This window comes from Lates calcarifer, linkage group LG2 (assembly GCF_001640805.2).
Source record: "Lates calcarifer isolate ASB-BC8 linkage group LG2, TLL_Latcal_v3, whole genome shotgun sequence".
Taxonomy (NCBI): Eukaryota; Metazoa; Chordata; class Actinopteri; family Centropomidae; genus Lates; species Lates calcarifer.
In genome coordinates this window covers 5,364,061-5,381,648 of record NC_066834.1, presented here as the reverse complement: position 1 = coordinate 5,381,648, position 17,588 = coordinate 5,364,061, and the positions used below count along the sequence as shown (strand labels likewise).

General features: G+C 38.0%; 1 protein-coding gene across 1 annotated transcript in view; it reads left to right on the top strand.

Annotated features, from left to right (window-relative positions):
* Positions 1 to 17,588, top strand: part of LOC108887995 (protein diaphanous homolog 3) — a 152,415-nt gene that overhangs the window by 47,669 nt on the left and 87,158 nt on the right. The window contains exons 18-19 of the mRNA XM_051074353.1: positions 13,633 to 13,728; positions 15,442 to 15,536. Of these exons, the coding sequence (XP_050930310.1) occupies positions 13,633 to 13,728; positions 15,442 to 15,536 (191 nt within the window). The remainder of the gene's footprint in view (positions 1 to 13,632; positions 13,729 to 15,441; positions 15,537 to 17,588) is intronic.

Genomic DNA, 17,588 nt, shown 5'->3' with positions numbered 1-17,588 from the left:
AGTTTGTGGACTGTATGTATAGACAGTATGCAGTATGCATGCTGACATATTTGCATGCATATGTCATATATCTGTGTCATGGGGTGGGGGGCGGGAGGCGTTCACGCGCTGGATAAATCCCCAGTCTGCTTCAAAACTGGGTGTGTGAAAGTTGTGCCATGTTCTTTGTGTATTGATCATATAATTTGGAGAGAGAGGAGGTGCTATACAACAGTAAAGTCATTCGCATACGCTTTCAGGTTAAGTATGAATGGTGAGGGGTTAACTGAAGTTAATCATTAGATCCATGAGTGAGGGTTATCTCATTGTGATTATTAATCACAGATTATAAATTAAGCATAGCTAATGATGCCAGACTCTCTGCCTCTGAACTCTGAGCTTTAATCTGTTCCCTTGACATCTGAGGGCTTTAATTGCAGTCTTTGTGGTTACTGTCTCATATGATGAGGGTGGAGCCCGTAAGGGTCGAGAGGAGTCCTTCATCTTAGAGCTTCATCAGGGAACTTCAAAAGAGAGAGAACTCAAAGTGGTGTGAGCTGTAGCGCTATTGTAATTCAATGTAACAAATTGTCTGCTGACCCGTTGAGTGAGTAACAGTGAAGTGAGTGCAAAAATGTATTTTTATGGTAATTTCTAAAATTTCATGAATGCACATATCCCAGATGGGACTTATGTTCTGTTTTTTATGGAAGAATTTTTGTTGAAAAACACATGAGGACTTGGGCAATGGAATATATAATCATATATTTCTGTGGAAAATATTCACATCAAAGAATTTGAAGTCCCTGAGAAAATTATTTTATGTACTTTAAGCTTGTGGAATGTTTTTTTTTTTGTTTTCTCAAAAACAGTTCAGAATCTACAGTCTCAGTTTCTTCATTGCAATCTTTCAAATCCCATTCTGCTCATGACAAGTGAAATTCACATGCATTTTGCTATAATCACTGCTGTATTAAAAATGTGACAGACAAAATTTGTAAATTGGCACGTCAGTAAGTTAATGCATGGATTAAGAGCAGAAAATCTGTGTAATATTATGTTCTGTTTAAGTGAGAGAACCTAGGCTCTGACCTGCAATGTCTGATGTGATTATGAGACACTCATCATTGACTATTAATGCCACTGGTGACTTGAATCACTTCTGGAACATTACGACTTTGCATGAATTGACAGATCTTGATATTCGGCAATTCTGCTTCTTTGTGATTATGAGATATTATAGCCCTGCTCTGTTTCTACATTTGTCAAGTCCATTATTGTGAAGAAGTATATACTGAACCTAAACTGTCCACCTTCATAACAATGATACTTTCTTTCTGTTAATGCATTCACAATCTCTCTCTATGGGTTGTAACATCGCTTTATATTCAGTGCAGTGCTTTCTGTTGTCTCTCTACTGACAATAAAGTGTCTGAAATAATGCTTATTTCAAACATCACTAACCAGCGTTTCTTCTTTCTCTTGTTTGTTCTGTCTCTCTTTCTCTCCCTTTCTCCTCTTGCTTTTTTCTTTATTCTGTGCTTGCAACTTCCACTTGGCTGCATGATCTCCCTTCATGTTTCCTCTGGAACAGAAACCAAAGGTTGGTATTTTTGCTTTTCTTCTCAACTTACATTACCAGTTTTAGCTATGTCCACACTTAATTCAGAGGTTATAATGTCAGCTTCTGCGAGATGGTAACCATAACAGATTTTTTGGTATTTGCACTGAAATCATTTCCATAAGTTGGTGATGGTGGCCTGATGAGATTTGTGTGCAGCATTTTTTCTTTTCTATTTTTTTTTTTTTTTTTTTTTTTAATTAGAACCTGTTTAAATTTCAATACTTAAAGGTTTTCAGTATCCCAGCATCTATCCCTGAGTAAACCTTACAAGTACACAGAGAGTCAGGAGTATCTCATAAATCTTTATAAAATAAGTGCAGATTATTACAGATATAAAGGGCATATTGTAGAGAGCAAATGCCCATTACATTAGGACAGATTTTGCAACATCCCCATCCATCTTTGGTTACTGCTGGAATGGACAATAAGCAAGGAAAGATATATAGCTTAAGTGGAATCTTAGAAAATAAATAGACAATACTCAACATTAACAGTCAATGGTTGCAGTTCAATTATTTGTGTTTTAAACCATCTTCGCTTACAGTAAGCACAGGAGAATGTGCCCTCATCATGACCTGGCAGAAGTAGCAGACTGGAGTATAGTTCTTGACCACTAAGTGCATTGATTCAATTCACCTCTCACTTTATTTTTTTTGTGGTGCACTGTAATAACATCTACTGCTCACTGTTTCAAAATAGCAGGACCTTTCATCCTCTGAACTTGAACAGGAATTTTAGAAGTTTCTGTGAGGCTGTGCAGCATTTCACACTGTAGTTCAAAGTTTTATTTCTTTCACGTCTGACCTGACGTTGCCTTGTTTCTTTTAACGAAGAGCATGTGGTCTGCGTTCAGATTTTTTAGAGTTTTTGGCTAGATAGGTGATTGTGTTGGTGGCCTTGCTGTATGCACTTAAGAAATATCATTAGTAAGTGTTGATTTGCTTCCCTGCTGTTTCTTTAATCCTATCATCTTTGTGCTCATTGGCTGATATGTTTTCAAAGGTTTATTCCATTGCCTTACAGCAAAGGCCATAGGGCTCGTTATTAATTGATAAAGTTTACACAAATTGGTTCTAATTTTTCTGGTGTGTTGATACCCATGTTAGGTTGAACATTGAGAGGCTGCTCTTGAGTATTTTCAGTTCAGTTTCCTGAAGCTCATCTGGTCAGACTCTTGCTACCCTCACCACTTTAGGCCATGGTTCATATATTGCCATAGCAACCTCAGCCATGTGCAGTTATTGTGTGACCTCTTGAGGTTGTTTGCATTGTCTACATTGTTGTCTTGATTCTATTTGCATGTCGTTTACAGTATATACAGTATATGCCCTTATCATCCTGGTGGTGTAGATTGTGAGCATCAGTTGATATTCTGTGTAATTTCATATGATTAATTAATAGATTGATTACTAATTACTAATTTTAGAATTTTTACTTTTTGGTTTTTTACTACAGTATTGAAATGACAGAAGCAGAGCAGACATTCCTAGATTTGTTTTGTGATCAAACCATACAACTTTTAATTTGAAGTGTTGCCACCTTTAGAATGGTTGTAATATCACAGTAATTAACAGTTTGCAATATCATAGGAATAATTATTTCTTTGAAATCCATACAGTTTTAATCACTAACATTTGAAAGCACAAGGGATAGAATGAGCGAGAGAGAGCGAGACAGACAGTGCTTCTTTTTACTCAGCCTCTCTTCTTAGTGGAACAGAGAAGAAGAGGAAAAAAGGGAGAAACAAACAAGCAAATGTAGTGAGTGGACGCCCAGAGAGAACGCTGACAGCTCTCAGAACTTTTCTGTAGTTTCTGTGATTTCACAGATAGCCTCTGGAGAAGCTCTTTGAGATCATCAGTGTCAATAGATAGAGATAAAACATGTATAGCAGGGCTTTCCTGTGGGTGTAAGCACAAAGACAGGGTGAAAATCACAGGATGTTTTAGAGACACTGGCAGGTGGGAATTGAGGGATATGTGGAACTTGTCCCCTATCTACTGTATTACTCATCTGTCTCATCTGGTCTTTTGTATTTATTCTGTTCTACTGGCAGTGAGATTACTGTCTTTAAGTTCAACATTAAGGGACATCAGTGGAAACAAACCAGTAGAGTGCAGCCTCTCTCCTACTCTGTCATTCTTTGTTCAGTTTTAGCTTTGGATCATAAAACGGAATCATAATGCATCTCTCTCTCTGTAAAATGGGACTGATCTGATTAATGGGGCTGTTTAAGTTACATGATCAGCTATATTAGGTTTTGGCTACACACACAGTTTGTTTAAGGATACATTTAATGGTGTTTTAGTTTTAATTGGACTATATTTTTTGTTCCAACAAGCCACCTTTCACACCATAATAGTATAGTAACATATACTGTACAATGAAATTATGTTATATGTGGTAAGGTATGAGAGAAATGTCATCAGAAATTTATCTTTAGCACACTGCTTCCTCCATTTTTTGTCCAATATTTTTTTATTCATCATTTGAAAAAGAATACCACCACAAATGAAATGCTTTTACTAAAGCCAAGTCAGTTATTTACCTAAGATCACAATTCCAAATTCACTTTAAATGGCTTTAAAATCTGTAGGTCAAATAACCTCTATTCTTAAACCCTCAGTTTGGATAAGCTATTTTCTTTTTCTTGCCTTTTGTTATGCATACATGTTACTGTATGAATAATTTTGTCATACCCGCATCCATGGTTTAAGTAGAGGTATCGTAATTGACATCTGGAATAAACCAGCTATTTCCTTCCATCTTGCTCTATTTATCAAGAGAGGGCAGAGAGATGGATTCATCACCATAGTGCTGGGAAAATGAGCAACAGCATGAAGAGAGCTGCCCTTTCCTCAGGCTTCTTTTCGGCTAATAAATAACATCCAATTAGATGAAGCCCTCAAAGATCACAAAATCACTTTGCCATTTCTCCCCAGGATACAGGTATCTGCTAATAACCTACCTCTACTCCAAAGTTACAACACTGCAAGATGAGACACAGCAAAACCGAAAGGGGGTTGTAGGATGCAAGGGTTAGAAATGGAGAAATAAAAAAAGTGTGTTAATTGCTTTTTTTAAGAAACAGATGAATAATTTCTCCTTTTCATTTTTTTGTGATTTGGTGACATGATTCTACAGTGTATCTGAATAAAGACATGCCACCAGACACCGAGTATTATCTACTATTGAATAAGTGGAAAGTGGATAATAAGTAATGGTCTACACACATATGGTTTCTATCTAAGTTGTTGAAAATATCTTTATACAGAAGTTGCTCTTAATAGCAAAAAGAATGTTGGGAGGACTGCATGAGAAATGTAATTTCACTTACTGTTAATAACCTGTAGCCAACATAGCCTACTGTTTATTTTTTTTAAACTGTGTACACCCAGGATGTAAATGTAACGATTAATGGGGACTCAAATTAACAAATAAATACTTAGTATTGTACAGAGGAAATTTTAAATCAGGCCACTCTCAATAAAATAACTCTGTCTGCTTATTCAGTTTGTATATTAAAGGCAAACATTATGCTGGAGGGAAACACTATGAGCAAGTACTGCATTGCAATTCAAAAGCACTGCACTTACTGCAGTTATCATTTCCAACTCTGTAATATTCCTACAATTAATATTAATAATCACTCATTCCTTAATAAATATGATAAGTAAAACATTTTAAAGTACTGCCAGAGTAACTTGCTATTTTGGAGGCTGATGTCAGTACAATTACTTCAACTTAAATACGCATTTACACATTGATAAAGGATACCCTCAATTTGATTATTACAGAATTGTGACCAAGATACCATATGAATAGAAAGCAACACAGTGGGTAACCTGCAGTGTTAATGGAATCTCCCTGCAACAGCTGTGCACTACCTGGGTGAAAATGTAGCACTGGGGAAGCAGTTACAAAGTAATCATGGCACTTGGCATTTGTGAGGTGAGCAATACAGAAGCTATGAGAAGTGGTTCTTACATTGTTTACTTTAAATCTTAAGACAAGTTATTAAAAGAATTAATGTGCTGTGTGAAAAGATATTGCATTAGTCTGATCTGTGCAAACATTGTAAGCCCAATTTTGCCTCAAGCTGATTACTAGTAATCAGTATTGGTGTGTTCCTCATTGTCGCCGTACATTTGCTTTTAGTCTGTGTTGGTAATCACAAAGAAAAGTTGAATTTTAATTAATATTTATGAAGTTGTCTGATGTGAAGATGTGGGTATTCCAAACTTAAACAAGATGCTTCACAAGTATCCCCTTTTTTATGTTTCTTGCCATAGCATTAATACTGTGTTCTTAGTGGAGGTCAGGCTCTCCAGATAAGTGTAGCCTGTTAAAGAGAAAGTTGAAGAAAGACAAGCTCTCCTCTTGCTGCTGGCATGCTGTAAGAGTTAATTAGACAGCCCATTTCCATATGAATATAATGGCCTCGGAAGGAAGCGTGTTTGTGTGGGTTTTGACAGTTGGCACAAGCATATTTGGGGGGACTACTTGATGGAAATGGTGGTTGTGTGTGGGAGGGGTTAAGCTCGTATGGGTGGTTGAGTTAGTGGTTGATTTAGGAGTGTTCATGATCAAGGGAGGGCTCCTCAGTGGGGAGGTAGAGGTCAGAGCTGACAGCTTGTCCTGACTTGTCTGACTCACAGTCATGATCATTCAAACCCATGCCTCTAATCTGTCAGTCTTCACTACAATAACCCTCACACTACCTCTAAATTGGAGCCACTTACCATATCCATATAGTGATAGCTAATAGCTCTCTTGTATGCAAGGTGGGTGTATTTCTTAGAACAGCAATAGCTTTTGTGGTCTACTGTGCAGGGAAGTCAGTAAGCTTTCAAATTACAATGAGACAAAAGGAGCTGAAGAGGTTGGTGGACACCATCATAGAGGAATTATGAAGAGATCGAGGACTAGAGGAGGTGGGGATAAAAGGATAAAAAAACAGGGTAGTAGGTGGTCTTTTTTTAAATGAAATGCTTGAAGAAAAAAAAGTCAAGTTTCTCATATTTATGGAAGTAAGAGTAAAAGTCTTTTTAAAAAATATCTATTTATACTTTGACTTAAGTTACCATACTCAGCTGTATTAGAGTGAAAATAAAACGTGTTAACGTATATTACCTTCAAAGGTGCATGCAGTCCAGTTGTGTTCACTGAGGGTAGGAGGTAGAATCAGTTGTGAAAATGACTTTGAGAGCATTAAATATAGTTTGTTTTGAACCACTCAGTATCTGAGGAAAGCTGCAGGATGTCCATCTCATGCTGTGTAGTAGTTAGTATTGCTCACCACTGGTATATAGCTGCTCACATCAAATGGACTTTCTCTGCTGAGTATTTTTTCTCTCACACTCTGTCTCGCTTGTCGTCCTGCCCCCCACCCCACCTCCCCACTATGCTTTTGCTGTGACATTTTGAAGAACACCATTACTTCTATAATGACTTTTCATGTGGCTGCAGAAAATTTGTGCCATTATGAGAGATCTCATCAAATGCATAATCATTAAAGGCTCTTTTTGTTGTTGTTGAAAAGGAGTGTCTGATCACATAATACACACGGTGAACAGATGGCTTTTTTTTTGTGCAGACTACTATTTTCATATATATTTTGAGATTTGCCCATAATAAATTTGTGTTTTGGTTAGAAATGGCTGATGTGTTACAGTTAAATTGGCTCCTGCGTTTACTTTTACTATAAGCAATCACCAATACACCTCTTACCTGTGTGATGATGTCTTGACATGCTTGAAATTGTCACGTATCACATGTTTGCCACACATACTCATTGTGGTCACTGGCTCTTACTTTTTGTGTGTTTGGTTAACCTCTCTTTTTGCCTTCTTTCCTTTTTTCCTCCATTGTCCCCCCCCCCCCTTTTTTCCTCTTCTGCTTCAGTTTCTCAAGCATCAGCACCTCAATTTATTCCCAATTTGTGTTTTTATGTTCTCATATCACCAAAGTAATGGCATTGCTCGTTAAAAACATATTTGCTTTCGCGACTTTATTTTTCTGCGGTGATTTTTCATCTACACACATAGGTTTGTGTATGTAGGGCAGGGGAAGTGGTGAAGGGGTGGGCACAGACATGTTTGCAACAGCACAGGGAGGGAAAAAAAATGGAAAAATGGCAAATGACTTCAGAGATGAATGATTTAGGCTGTCATCAATCCATTGAATGACTTGGGAAATGTTAGGGTGGGCTTAACAACTGTTCAGATCGGACTGGCGCTGTCACATAGTGAAATGAAATGGAGATAATAATGCTTCATACCTGATATGACAGAGTAGTCAGAAAATACTCATTTTAGCACAGACACACACACATACACACACATTTAGAGGCCATTGGTAGGTCTTCAAGAGGCCTTTAGAGGGCACTACTCCACTGAGAATAGAGGTACTGTTAAAATGCATCCCCACAGGCCAGTACACACTGATTAACAGAGGCTTCTAAATAATTGTGAATCTTTTGATGTAGCGTCATTAATTTTAGTCCAGATATGTGAATTTATTTTTAAATGTGTACACTTGCATACATCACAGAGAGAACATGTCGTCTTTGTGAAGCTCAGTTGACTGGTACTCTGGTGCTCGTGCAGGAGCAATTTATAGTGGATTTGACTTAGAAATGATCTTGGTATGGCAGGAATAGAGGAGGAGAGGAGAAGAGAGAAAAGCCTAATGAAGTCTGTTAATTTGCTGCTATCAGAATGAAAGTCTCAGACTAATTATGGCCCTGGGTCATCTAGTCTGGATCACAGGGAGAGGTGGCCCTGCATGGTTCACTTTGATTAGCTCACTCACAACATAGCTCCTCACTTCATTACTCTGATCTCTCTCTCTCTCTCTGTCTCTCTCTCTCTCTCTCTCTCTCTCTCTCTTGCACACACTGGTGCTCACACATCCACATCTACGGATGAGAGGAATAGTCCGTGTGCAAACAGACCAGTCAAGCTGTCATGTCAGCGTTAGTCAGGATAGTGGAGTGTGCGCATTGACAATTCAGAGAGGGAAAGGTGAGGGCAGGTATGGATAGTCCAAGTAGCTACTGGACGTAGTGGATGTCTCTTGTGCTTTCTGTCAGGCTGACTCAAGTTCAGGGCTTAGCTGGATCAGAACCATACTGTGAGTCAACAGTCAAACCAGCCGTGCGGTTTGACTGTTCATCTCCCCTCTGTTGACTGTAGAGTTGACAGATGTGTCGGAATGGTGGATTTGTTCACTTGCTGCAGACAGCCCCCTTCCTGTGCATCAGATGTCTCATAGTGGATTTTGCTTCAGGCAATGGGGTGTGTGTGTGTGCGTATTTTATACATATGTGTGTGGTGTTTGCACACTGAATCATGGGGGCCCCAAATTATCCCTGCTACAGAAACTCCCCTAATAGCAGTGATTTAAACTTTACCTGCATGACTGCCTTGATTGGCTATTGGAGACAACACAGTGATTTAATTACCCTTTGAAGACTGCTGCCCTCTCAACTTTCCCCTCACTGTTTGCTTGTGAATCTGCTTTCGCAGGGGGAGTTGATCGTATCACTGTAACATGCCATAAATAATGAAGCCTCATCAAGAAAAGCCAACTCAAGGGTGTGATATCTCCTCAGGAAATAAGATAGTTAATAATATTTATTATAATATTACAAATATTGGATAAAATGATGGGCCATATAAGTGCGTGCATACACTGTCTGTCTCTTGCCTGTCTCTCTTACACTGCTGTCAGTTCCTTACTTCACTTGATAACTTCTTAGATGTTAGTATTAGTTATCAAGTATATATTTCTTCATTTGAGTGTTAGGGTTTTTTATGTGTGTGCAAAGAGGAGGGCTGTTCCAGTAAGGCAGCATTTTCTCTGATTAGAAATCCACCCTGATAAGATGATGTGCTGGTGTGACTGGAGGCCTGGGGAGAAGAAGGTACAGATTTTAGTGTGTGTACTTGTGTGTGTGTGTGTGTGTGTGTGTGTGTGTGTGTGGGTAGGGTGGGGGGTGGATTTTGAGGTGTTACTTGCTTGTCTCTGAGGCCTGCCTGTCATGTACAGCATCAGTCATGCTCTTTCACAGCAGTTTTATTTCATCCACCATTCCCTTTAGTGCTTTGACGGCACAATTCACTGATACTGCCTTGTGGGAAGTGCAACTGTTTGGGAAGCGAGCGTGCGCAATGTTACACATCATATTTTTATCAAGTGCCTTTAAACTGTGGTAGAGATTGGATCAAAACCAGTCAGTAGAATTATTAAAAGTGAGAGGAGTAGATAACTCTTTTAAAATTCTGGCTTTGTATCCCTATCTGACCCTGTAACTAAACATTCTTTTTCTTTTTTTCAGAAAAGAATAAAACTTTTCCTTTCTTGTACCAAGACCTCATGATTTTTTTTCCATTCAAAAAAAGATAGGAACACAAATTGACATATTTATTTTGTTTTTTGTGTGTTATTTTCTGAGTAACGCAGAATGCAATTTTCCCCAAAGTATACTACACTTGGGGTTGAGACAGCTCTCCTTCTTTGCTCTATTTTTCATACTTTTCTTCCCTCCTATTTGCACAGTCCAACCATCAAGTTTACATTTATCACAGGCCTCCATTAAGAAGCCTTAGCTTGAAAGTGCTTAGATGGTAGACAGCCAGCACTGTGTGTACCGTGGCAGGTCAGAGCAGGCCTCTCAACTCACATTGTTTTCCCACTTTTGGTGTCTGTCTCTAATGCACTGGTCTCTGCTCACTGGTTCCTGCTTTTCCTTTCTGTGTTATCTGATTTCACTTTCTGATGTTAACTGTGCTTTTATTCAGTGGCTTTCATTTGTAACTTTCTCTCTAACGCAGATTCTCTCTCACTTTGTCTCTCTAAACAGGTACAATCCTTTTTTTTTTTAAATGGTGTGTCATGTGTGCACACAAATTAATGTTGGCAAATCCGGTGCCATTAGAGCCCAAAATATCTACTGGAGTTGCACCATACCCACACTGTGTCCCTGCTTCTGCGCTTCTTTCTTGCTTTTGCTGGACCTGTGATGTGATGCAGACTCCCCACTGCTCCGCACTCACAAGTGTATCCTTATCTTCCCCACTTCCTGGGTGATAGCGCAATCTGATAACTACAACAGTCGCCGCTCCATGTGATTGATTAACCAGTGACCTCTGACCCCCTGCGGGACATTTTAATTGGCTGATGTATAATGAGCACGCTGAAGAAGAGTTGTTTTAAGGCCAGATAGGATGAGGGGGTGATGCTGGAAGGGGGCAATCTAATTAGCTGATTTAACTGATAACACCTGAGGCACCTGGGTTTGTGTGTGTGTGTGTGTGTGTGTGTGTGTGTGTGTGCACAATATGATTTCTATCTTATCACTGTCTCTTATGATAGAGATGGATGCAGCTTATTGCAGTATTATGTGTGGATGAATCATGGATTATATGATCCAGCCAAGTATGTTTATATGCACTGTAACAAGGTGGTTAATAATCTAGTACTGTGTGTTTCTTGTGTTTGTTTGAGAGAGAGAGAGTCAGCGTGTGTTGGTGTATATAAATGAGATTCTGTGAGGCTATAAGTTATGATAAGTAGATCAATACAACATCTTAATGCAGTAAGCTGGGCGCTTTCTAGGGCTGGCTACTTATATTGCATTCAAATGTCCAATAACATCAAAGTCAAGATTACATTCCATACTTCAGTTGTTTATGCTGATGTTAAAGAAAAATATTGGCACCTTTACATTTTTATTGCTTTCATGTCTGCCTTATAATTTAACATGCTTTCTAATTTTTTGCGCTCTTCACTCTAAAGTGAAGTGCTTGTTGAACATATTTAGTGTAGTCGCAAAGTGGTTGAAAATAGAAGGGCTACAATTGTACTGGCAGATATTGCAAGGTGACTGCTGTCCCTCATGCCCATCTCAATCAATTTGTTTTTCTTGTTGGCAGTTTGAAAGGTTTTCTATATGAGTGTGTGACAATATCATATGAACAATAACTTTATGGAAGTTAGAGTGTAGGAGCTTACACTGACAGAAATTATTCAAACAAGATATTTCTGCATCACATCAAACAAAAAAAAATTCTAGTTGTCTTGTAATTTGCTTTTAATAAACCTTTGCCCTGTCCTCATGTATTTGTTAATTGGTAATGTGTGCTATTTATTGTAGTGTATGTATAGTCAGGTTTAATTTATGTAGTAAGTGTCTTGAACTTTGGCCCTAGAGAAATGTCTTTATTATATAAGTTCAATTCAATTAAATTTTATTTATATAGTGCTGAATCACAACAGAAGTTATCTCAAGGCACTTTTCATATAGAGCAGGTCTAGACTGTACTCTTTATATTATTATAATTACAGAGAGAGACCCAACAATTCCCACCATGAGCAAGCAGTAGGCGATAGTGGCAAGAAAAAACTTCCTTTTAAGAGGTAGAAACCTCGAGCAGAACCAGACTCTGTGTGACAATGTATGGTTGAGATGACAATAACGCTTGATTTGATTACTTCTATTGATGACTTTGATATCTTTAAATAAAAAGTGATTAATTAAATATCACAATAATTGCTATAGACCCATTAATTTATTGATTTATCATTTCATCTCTAATCTTGACCAAGATTTAAAATATACAACGTAAGTCAAAGTGTGTTATTTGTAATTGCAGACCAAGACGGGTTAATTTATAGTTGAATTATCTGTTATATGTTCAGGTAATTGGTCAGTTTCTCCAGTTTTCTATTTAATGTGTCTGTTTTTAACTTGTTTTTATATGCAGCCATTTTTCATTCAAGTTTTTAGACCATATATTGTGGTTTTCTTATTTGAGTCTCTTCGTGTTTCACGCTGCAGTGGACAAAATGCAGTCTTATGAACATCTTTTTTTATCTCATCCTCTCTCCCTCTCCCTTTTTCCATGGTACACATTTTTCATTGTCCTCCTTGTCTGTCTTTTGCATTTCCCCTCTCTCACACATTGAAAGACTGTGAGGAGAGTGTACCAACAGAGGAGCCACGTAAGTCAAGGATAGCTCAGTGTGTGGCAGTGTTTGTGTATTTCTGTGCGTGGTGGATTGCACCATAGGTGTGCATGTTTGTGGACAATGCTAACAGTTTTTTCTGTGGGAGTCCCCAGCATACCTCTTCACTATTTAATTACATTCAGGATCCCTGAATGAAGACCTAGCCCATGTGGATCAGTAGAAATACCTTTTCAATGGATTAACCTCTCCTTTCCTCTCCTCTCCTCTCCTCTCCTCTCCTCCTCTCCTCTCACCACACACCATAATTACAGCACCAGACAATTACCCAGCATACTCCTGGGATGCACATTTTGTTCTCTTAATCTGGTGTCTTAAATAATTAAAACCAACCATGAACTCCTTTTTGTGAATGTGGCTCAAGAGGGTTGTGTATGCGTGCATGTGCATATCTGTGTGCGTCCTCATATTGGTTTGCGATCCTAAATCTCATGATGCTTCTCCTGTCTACCAGTAGCACTATCATAATCCCACTACCTGGCTCCATGTGACCCAGAACAGGTTTACTTTCACCAATAACCTCAATGCCGTTTGTGCAATATTGTGTTTTTGGACCAACCATGGTTCACCCCATACCTTACTCTGTCAGTGGTGTGATCACAACACTCTCCCATAATCTCTTTCTCCATGCTTTTCTAGCAGCATGGCATCCTGTCATGATGGACTATGCCATTGTTCACTTGGAAAAAAAGAACAAACAGGAAAAATGTTTCCTGTGTTTGTGGGTGAATTTTAAACAGCTGACATCTTTAAAATTAGTACAATATTAAAACTAAACAGATAAATAAAATTCACCTGTATGTCTACATTCTGCTTCACGTTCTTCCCTTTTTTATGTTGTACCTGGACACTGGAAAAGAATAACTAAATCTCATAATCTCACTGTATATTAATTTGTGTATATATCATACATATGTCAGCAGTACATCAGATGCATGCGTTTGTGTAAATCTTGCCTTTGTGTGTTGATAATAATTCAGTGTTTCTGTCTTCATCAGCCAAAAAAGAAGAAGAGGATCTGGAGGATAAGAAATCCATAAAGAAGAGAATTAAAGAGCTCAAGGTGCTCGATCCCAAGATTGCACAGAATCTATGTAAGTATTTGCTTCCTTTCAGCTCACTCCTCCCAAGGACTGGATTTATACACTTCCATGTCCCTTGATGTTATATTGTACTGGACCCGTCGGTAGTCCTAGCCTCACTTGTGCTCTTTATCATGCTTCCACTTCCAGTCATTTCCTGTATCCCTTTATTATTTGTCCTTTGTGTGTTTTAAAGTGACTTAAAGAGAATTTTGACAGGCAGCATTATACATTGCTTGTTGCTATAGCAATTAAAGAAAGACAACACTTACTGTGAATTTAGCTACTGCTACCTGTGACTCACACACACACACACACACACACACACACACACACACACACACACACACACACACAAAGTGAGCCAATTAACAATTTTAGCATCTATTGAGGAAAGAAGGAACAGGAAGAAAACTGCTCTGTGTATGATCACATTGACCCTTCTGTCTGTCTCAAGTTCTCTCTTTTTCTTTCAAGTGCGCACACACACACACACACACACACACACGCTCACACGCTCACATGCTCACATGCTCGCATGTCAGTGATGCATGCTTGGTTTTAAAATGACTGTTTTAAAAGCACCCCACATTAATGTGGAACCAGCTGATCTCTTAAGCACTCCCTGATCTTAGTACCTTGTTGGCTTATATCAAGGGGAGCTGTGACCTTTGTTTCATGTATTAAAGGAAAATGAGACTAATCAGCCCAGTAACAGTGATAAATCATGCAGCAGGAAATTATAGAGCAGGAATGAGGGGAGACAAAAAAGGAGAGTCGGCAGTTTATGTGTTCCACCGTAGGAGGTAAAGAGCCTAAGCTTTGATTGAGAATAAGTATGTGGGGCTTTAGTTCTGTTGCTTGATTGATGCCAATACACTGCAAATATATTCAGTGTAATGATTTCTAATGAGTTTGAGTTAAAATGCCCTTTTAGCAGTGTACAGAGCCCACATTTTTACATGGAAAAGAAGGACTAATTAGTCAGACCTCCATTGAATGTGCTGTTATTTTTTTTAATCTTGAACTGTTTGAATCCTAGAAACCCAAACTTGTCACTTCAGTAATTGTTAGTAACAATGCATTTCATTTGGTCCATTTGATCTCATTATTTCTTTTAGTGATGCACTGTAAAATATGTCAGATGAGATTGGGAAACAAGTACAATCCTGTTTTCATCATTTGTTTTGGAGAATTGCTCCTGGTTTTACTGTGTATCATTTCATATTGATGTCTGTAACTCTCTTTACTCCAGACCTGCTAAATTATTAATTACTTAGAAGCTAGGATATTAAATTATAGTCAAATCAACACAGTTTTTACCTTCAGATATTTCCAATAATCTTTAAAATTGTGCCTGGGTTTTACTGATGGTTCCACCGGCCAGACTAATGACTTATCCTGACAAGGCATTTGCCATTCAGTCCCTGGTGGTGCCACTTGCTTGAGGATCTCATGCCTGCTCATCCAGTGTAATTTTTTATATCACTTTTTCTAAAATAGTTTTAGTGAATGTCTGACTGACTTTTGTATTGATTAATTTTATTTCTCTTCAGTTCCTACTTCATGTCCCTCTTGTGTTCTTTATCTGTTCTCTTTTATTTCACATTATTATTATTATTATTTATTTTTCTTGTCATAAGTTGTTTGACCGTTTGTTTGAAATTCTGACATTACTGGTCATTTGTGAAGCATTTGTTGTGTATTTTGTTTGTTTCTGTGTAGCCATCTTCCTGGGTTCATTCCGTATGCCTTATCAGGAGATTCGTCGTATGATTGTGGAGGTGGATGAAGAGCAACTCACTGAACCTATGATCCAGGTAAGACAAGTTTTGCATCAAGTTGTAAAGTTGTACAACATTACACTGACATTAGCAGGTGTCTATCTTGACTGATCATCTAACTCTTATGTCCACCTACCTGTTTCTGAGATGTAGAGGATATTGGACACAAGTTCAACCCACAATGTGCAACCATTAAGTATATTTTTAGTGTAGCCCTTCTCCCACTCAGTTGGTCAGGTTCAAGACTCAGGTCTTGTCTGTTGCCATTATTAGTTGTCTGCCTTGAAACTGCATGTGGCCTGCGGCTGTAGGCATCTGTAAAGCCTACAGCACAACAGGTGTTGCAGCAGTTGGTGAGAACGGGCAGCCTGTGAATAGATAAATAAATAAGTGCTATGCCAATGTTAAGCAGTTTTTTTAAATGATATTTCTCTGCTTCTCTGTTTTGATACTGCTTTACCACTTGGCTTCATGGCCATGACTTTTATGTAAATATATATATATAACGATGTTATCTATCTATCTATCTATCTATCAAATTTTTAAATCACTATTTGTGAGGGAAGACTTGTTAGATGCTGCTTCTACTTAGAGCTTTTGCCAGGTCACACTGTATGACCTGCTTTTAAACCTTGCTGAGATCTGATCAAAATGCCTCCTTATGTGTTTTGGCTCATCAGATCCCTTTCTGATCACAATAACTGCTGTGTGTATTTGTACATGCAGTGTTAATTCTGGGATATAAACAGGCGTGTGCCTGTCTAAATGATGTCCAATAAGTTCAGTTTGCCACAGGTTCTAGAGACATAAGGATAATCAATGAAAACGGGAAGCACCCGACTGCAGCAAAGGGTTTGAATACTTTTGTAAAACACTGATTTCAGTTTTTGATTTTCAGTTGAATAAAAAAATATATACCTGTCATTTTGGTTTGTTGAGTGTAGATTAATGGGCAAAAATGGTAGTTTCATCCATTTAAAATTAAATCTGCAGTGCAATTAAGTGTGACACAGACATAACCAGTCAATATTAGGTTTATTTTGTAGTACGAATAGGTGCTCAGTATAAAATAATTAGAATGCATGCTAAGCATGCAATCAAAAAATATATAAAATAAAATTAATACATATAGAAAGTAAGTGGAAAACAGATTAAAAGCCAATTTGTGAAAAATAACTTAAAATGAGGACATTTCTTGCCTGACTCAAATGGAAGTCTGTTGTAGAGGTTTCGAACCCTCATGGTGAATGTCCTACTACCCTCTGTCTCCATCTTGGCCAAGGGAATAGTCAGCAACAACTGGTCAGTACACCGTAGGCTACTAACAGGAGTGTAAGGACACAGAAGGTCAACAGTGTAGGATGAGGCAAACAAGCAAGGAAACTTTAAAATCAATTCTGGTCACAGGTAAGCAGTGCCGGCTAGAATGAGGAGATGCACTCCAATTTTCTAGTTTTTATCAGTAACTTAGCAGCCATTTTTTGCATAAGCTAGGAACCATCAACTGACTTTTAGAGCAGTCCAGCAGTTATAGAGTTAGAGTCATAAATGGCTGGAATCAAAGTCATTGTGTACATTCATCAAGCCAAATTCAAATCAGCCTGTAGATGTAATCAGAAAAAGTAAAAAGTTGATGACTTACAGTTTGTGCACCAGATTTTGCAGAAGTTGACTAATGCATTTAGACTGTTTGGTCAGTGTGGGTGTGGGTAAGCTGAGCTGAAACAAATAAACAAAAACAAACCATAGCCACGGATGAACATTTAAAATAATTAATTTGATCGATAATTGTTAATTACAACACACAAATAATGAATAGTCACTAAGGCAAATTCCATTATAGTGCATCAATAAAAACTCAGGTAATGGAAGTGGCAATGTTTGTCCTGACTCCAGGCATCAGGAACAGATTTTCAACCCAATTTAAATGCATTAGACCAATATATTTACTACACAGTAGCAGTATTGTTGAGATGGCTGTTACATTCAGATGAGAAGGCAGTGTAATCAGTGTTGCTTAAATAATTTAACATTAATTCCTTTTGGCTGTCTCAAAAAACCCAATTACAATTCATATATATAGCCCTA